Genomic DNA, 5473 nt, shown 5'->3' with positions numbered 1-5473 from the left:
GGGTGCCATTTCCCAGTGCCTCCATCACACGTGGGCAACGCAAGCACGAGTGGCGGCCACCCACAACCCCAGGAGGGGGCTGAGGGTGGCCTCTCACCAGTCTGGTTGAGCTGCAGGGTGCTCTTGCTCCACTGGGACAGCCCCACAATCGCCACCATCTTGGCGCCCAGGCTGGAGCGCCGCTTCTTGCTGGCGGTGACGGTGACGGAGTCGGCGCTGCCGCGCGCGCTCTTCTCCAGGTTGTACATCTCGCCGCTGATGCTGGAGCTGCGCACCACATTCCTGGCGGATGAGGAGCTGGCATCCCCGTTGAACATGGTCAGCACGTCCGCCGGCACCGCCACCGGCTCTGCTGCCCGGGATCAGCTGTTGGGGACAAGTGGAGGACGCTGAGGGGTGACAGCGGTTGTGGCATCCCTGGCGCGTCCCCACAGGGAGGGGTGGTGCCGTCGGTGTCCGCAAATCCGGGAAATTCAGGTGGCACGACCTACTGAGGGCTGGAAATCAGGAGAAGGTTTTTCCCCAGAGAGGGATGGACAGTGCCCAGGCTCCCCAGGGAATGGGAACATTCCTGGGGCTGCCAGAGCTCCAGGAGCGTTTGGACAGCGCTGCCAGGGATGTAAAGGGTGGGATTTTGGGGTGTCTGTGCAGGGCCAAGGGTTGGACGGGATGATCCTTGTGGATCCCTTTCATCTCAGTATATTCCAAGATTTTTCCCCACCCGTGGGAGCAGCGGGACGGGATCAGGACCCCTGGGGGGAACATCCAGCTCTGCCTCAACTCTCTGAGGGACCTGGACATTTCCAGCATCCAGGAGAGACCTGGATGGGCAGAAGGCCCTGAGTGTCACCAACCTGCCCAGCCAGGGATGAGGGAGGGGTCAGTGCCATCCACCCCTTAGGACATCCAAATTCACATCCAGCCAAGCTTTCCCTGCACATCCCCTTCTCCAAACCGTGTCCAGGACAGCCTGCTCCAGGTGATTCCAGGGATCCCTGGAGTGCCAGGGGGCCAGGAGCACTGGAGGTGGATGCCAGACCTCCCACACGGCCCTGCCGCCTTCCCTTGCCCATGAATATTTAAACTCCAGCAGAATGGAGCATCCATCTTCCAGGGAAAGGTGAATTATTAACTGCAGGCCAAGTGAAGCCACTTTGTGATAATGGATGGAGGCAACGCCTGGAAAAATGTTTCATTTTCAGGAGAGAGGGATGGACACGAGCAGGGGGAAGCTGTGGGATGGGGAGTGGGGTGGGGAGGGGGCTCTGATGCTCCACAGCAGGCACAGCTGGGATGAGACCTGGTGGGAATCATGGATGAGACCTGACAGGAGCTGTGGGATCAGCTCCAGCACCACTGAACTCGTGGATTTAATAGTTCCAGGGGTGAGTGGGTGATTAGTCATTAATATCATTAATGAGCTCCTTCCTGGCCGGGGTTTTCCCTCCTGGCTCTGCCCGGGCACTGACCCATGGCCTTCCCCCCACTCCTCGTGCCCAGGGGGCTCAGCACGGACCCCCAGCTCTGGAGGGATGGATCCTCTGGGATAAAGGTGTCGATGTGGGATGAGCCCCACTCCACAAGAATGGATCCTCTGGGATAAAGCTGTTGGTGTGGGATGCAGCCCAGCTCCAAAGGGATGGAGCCCTTTGGATAAAGCTGTCGGTGTGGGATGAGCCCCACTCCAGAGGGATGGAACCCTTTGGGAAAGGCCATTGGTGTGGGATAGGTCCCAGCTGCAGAGGGATGGAGCCAGTGGCATCGGGTGCATCCCATCACAGCCACGTGCTGATGTACAGCACCTCCTCGAGGAGGGGTCAGGGCTGATCCGCTGCCTTGGGGACCTTTGGGATGACACTTTCTAACGCCTCCTGCCACTCTCAGGCCCTAAAACTGCTGCAATCTCTGAGTTTTCCCTTAGGATGCACCTGACACAGGGAATGGATCCCAAACACTTCCCCAACCACAGCACCCTGCTGCACCCCGTGCCTCAGTTTCCCTACAGGCACACGTGGTTTCGGCTGTGCCTGAACAAACACAAATCCCTCAGCCAGGCCCAGCCCAGGCCCCTCCATGCTCCAGGTGAGAAATCCCTGGAATAACCCAGCCCTGTAGGGCCAGGAGAGCACAAAAGGCTCCTGTTGCTGCTCCCCACTCAGCACTCCAGCCACCCGGAGAGCACCAGGCTCTGCTGGGAGCAAATTAGATCAGGAGAGCACAGCACTAATGGGATCATTTCCAATGCAACACACACAGGGATAATCCGCCGCAAAGGAAGCCGAGCGCGCTCCTCAGCCCAAAGGGAGGATTTGCTTTCTCCTGCCCATGATTTTACCCCGTATCTCTCTGCACAATCTGTTTCTGCCCGGAGTGGGTGCTGGGTAGAAGGGTTGGGGGGTGCATGGTGCTGAGATGAGCTGAGCTGGAGACTGGGTTTGAGTGCTGGAGCCTGTGGCTGTCACAGCTGAGCCAGCCTTGGCACAGCCACAGCATCCTTGGCATGGCCACAGCATCCTCAGCACCACCACAGTGCCCTCAGCACCACCACAGCATCCTTGGTGCCACCACAGTGCCCTCAGCACCACCACAGCATCCTTGGTGCCACCACAGCATCCTTGGCATGGCCACAGCATCCTCAGCATGGCCACAGCATCCTCAGCATGGCCACAGCATCCTTGGTGCCACCACAGCATCCTCAGCACCGCCACAGTGCCCTCAACATGGCCACAGTACCCTCAGCACCATCACAGCATCCTTGGTGCCACCACAGTGCCCTCAGCATGGCCACAACATCCTTGGTGCCAAGACAGCATCCTTGGCATGGCCATGGCATCCTGAGCATGGCCACAGTGCCCTCAGCACCACCACAGGGTCCTTGGTGCCACCACAGCATCCTTGGCATGGCCACAGCATCCTCAGCATCACCACAGCATCCTTGGCATGGCCACAGCATCCTCAGCATCACCACAGCATCCTTGGTGCCACCACGGTGCCTTCAGCATGGCCACAACATCCTTGGTGTCACCACAGCATCCTCGGCATGGCCATGGCATCCTCAGCACCACCACAGCATCTTTGGCGTGGCCGCTGAACTCCTGATGCCACCACAGCACCCTCGAGGCCACCACAGCACCCTCGAGGCCACCACAGCATCCCCGAGGCCACCACAGCCCCCTCAGCCCACTGCTGCACCCCCAGCCCCGCTGCCGCCCCTGCCCCGTCTCCCCCTTCCCGGCAGCGCGGCGGGACTCAGGGAACCGCATCGCTTTTCCCTTCAAACACACATTTCCCCCTTCCCCTCCATGTATTTATTCCCTGTATCCCAAACCACCGTGACGCCGCATCCAAGCCCGCTCCTGCCGTGCCATGGGAACGCATTCCCGAGCTGCCAGGGCAGCGCCGCAGCCCCCGCAGCGCTTACCGCGACCACGCTCCGTCCCTGCGGGAAACAACGACCACCGGCAGCCCCGGGAAGGTCCCGAGCGAGCCAAACCCGGATCCCGAGGAATGCAGGGAGCCCCCGGACACCGCCGGGAGCCGTGTCATGGCTGGAGCATCCCTCAGCGCCTGGCGCCGATGGATGAGCACAAGCGGCAGGAAAAACGGGATCCCTGTTGCGTTTGGATCGCGGCGGCGCGGGGGCCGAGCTCTGCCCCTCCCCGCTCCTGGCACCCCCAAAAAAATATTAAAAAAAAAAAAAAAGAGGAGATGGAGGTGTCTTACCGGCCCTGCGGCGGGGAGGAGGTGGCTCGGCTCAGCTTCCCAGCCCCATCCCGGCCGGATCCGGAGGGTGCCAGGGTGTGTGAATCTTTCCAGGGTTCTGGAGAGCCGGGGCTGCGCTGGCGCTGCTTCAGCATCTCCCTCAGCATCTCCATGGTTACACGGCTGACCCAGTTCTCCTCCCAGCCCCGAGCAGGGGCACAGTGGTCCAGCGGGTTGGGATGTGCTGGGAGCATACCTGGGCCGGGATTCAGGGAGCTGATGACACCCCGGGATCCCTGCACACGGATCAGGTGCCATGGGTATGGCAGGGCTGGGAAAAGTGGGGCTCGAGGCAGGACAGGGATGACAGGTGAGCCCAGGAGGGGACAGACCCCAGTGACAGGACAGTGCCGGGGGCTGCAGGTGTGAGAAGGAACAGCCTGGGCTTAGGAGGCAGCGCTGGCCCCAAATCCACCACAGAAACAGGAATGAGGGCCAAAATATTGATAGGAAAAAATGGATGCTTGGGGAAAAGCTCTGGAGAAGGAAGGAGCAGCCCAGCAGGTGCCCCCACACAGGTGAGAAAGGAGGAGGAGGAAGGTGCTAAATGAGTGCGATGGGGGTGGTTGGGAATGCTGCCTTGCCAGGGAAGGAGGCAGAGGGGTTTTGGGAGCTGTTTGCTCCCTCAAAACCATCAAGGTCGGTGTTTCCAGGGAAAAACAGGGCTGGAAAGCCCTGGCAGTGGGGCAGGAGGTTCTCCCTGTCCCCTGGGCTGGGGCTGCCTCAAGCCTGGAGGGAGAGCACTGAAAACTGTGGATGTCTGGAGCAGGTAGGTCCTAAAATCAGCTTTTTTGGGGAATAAAAAGGTTGCCAGAGCTGCCACCCCAAGGCCCTGCCAGTCCTGGACAACAACACACCAGGACAAGCTGCAGCATCCCAGCTCCCACACACGTGCTCCTCCAAGAATTTGGGAATAAGGCAAGGCTTATTTCCCCTAGAAGTATTTCATTCTAATTAATTGCTTCAGCTTTGGTAAGCAGCTACTTGTATAATTTTAATTGCCCAACAAGGGGTATAATTGGGTGCACGTGAGCTGGGAATTTGGGAGGAACACCAGGTCCTGGAATTCAGCTTCTCCTGGCTCAGGCAGGTTAGCAAAGTTCTGTCTTGGCTGGAATTTGCTGCAGGTGCAGTATTATTGCTGCTGCACCTGCTTAAAATTAAAGGATGGGTCCAAATGTGCTCCATTTCTTGGAGAGTTGGGAAGTTTGGGTGGGGCTGTGCTCAGGGATCCCACAGGAGCAGCTGCTGTCTCTGGGAAAAGGCCTGGATGTTGGATGAACAAGGTTTAGTCAGGCTCTGACTGGGAGGAAGAACATGAGGAAGGCCCTGGAGCAAATCCCACAGGATGGCTCTGGTCAGGATGGTTTTCCAAAGGGCAGGTGCAGGGATGGGAACCTGGACTGGTGTTCCATCAAGATGGGAAGTGCTGGTGGCCGTGGTGTGGGTGGAGAGCTCAGGCTCTGATGGGATGGTGGTGACAGTGACCAGGGATGTCCCCAAGGGCTTCCAGAGACCTGGGAATGGCTCCTGTGGGATGGAATTCCTCCAGCCTGGAAGCAGCTGGGGCTGCTCCAGGTGCTCTCCATGCTTCCACCTGCTCCTGCATGGACTGGGAACACCACTGGGATCCAGACTGGGATCCAGACTGGGAATACCACTGGGATCCAGACTGGGAACACCACTGGGATCCAGACTGGGATCCAGACTG

The 5473-nt window shown here is 59.4% G+C and overlaps 1 protein-coding gene across 4 annotated transcripts in view; it reads right to left on the bottom strand.

The window, feature by feature from the left end:
• Positions 1-5473, bottom strand: part of RIMS3 (regulating synaptic membrane exocytosis 3) — a 22889-nt gene that overhangs the window by 11661 nt on the left and 5755 nt on the right. For 2 of the 4 annotated variants that reach the window (XM_015649186.3, XM_015649190.1), the window contains exon 2: positions 98-366. In XM_015649186.3, the coding sequence (XP_015504672.1) occupies positions 98-317 (220 nt within the window). In that variant the 5' untranslated portion in view covers positions 318-366. Of the gene's footprint in view, positions 1-97; positions 367-3421; positions 3652-3723; positions 4004-5473 lie in introns of those variants that run through there. The other 2 variants (XM_015649187.2, XM_015649189.3) reach the window with 2 other exon arrangements.

Source organism: Parus major, chromosome 23, assembly GCF_001522545.3.
Source record: "Parus major isolate Abel chromosome 23, Parus_major1.1, whole genome shotgun sequence".
NCBI lineage: Eukaryota > Metazoa > Chordata > Aves > Passeriformes > Paridae > Parus > Parus major.
The sequence above is the reverse complement of the archived record's forward strand: the minus strand, read 5'-3'. Positions and strand labels throughout refer to the sequence as shown.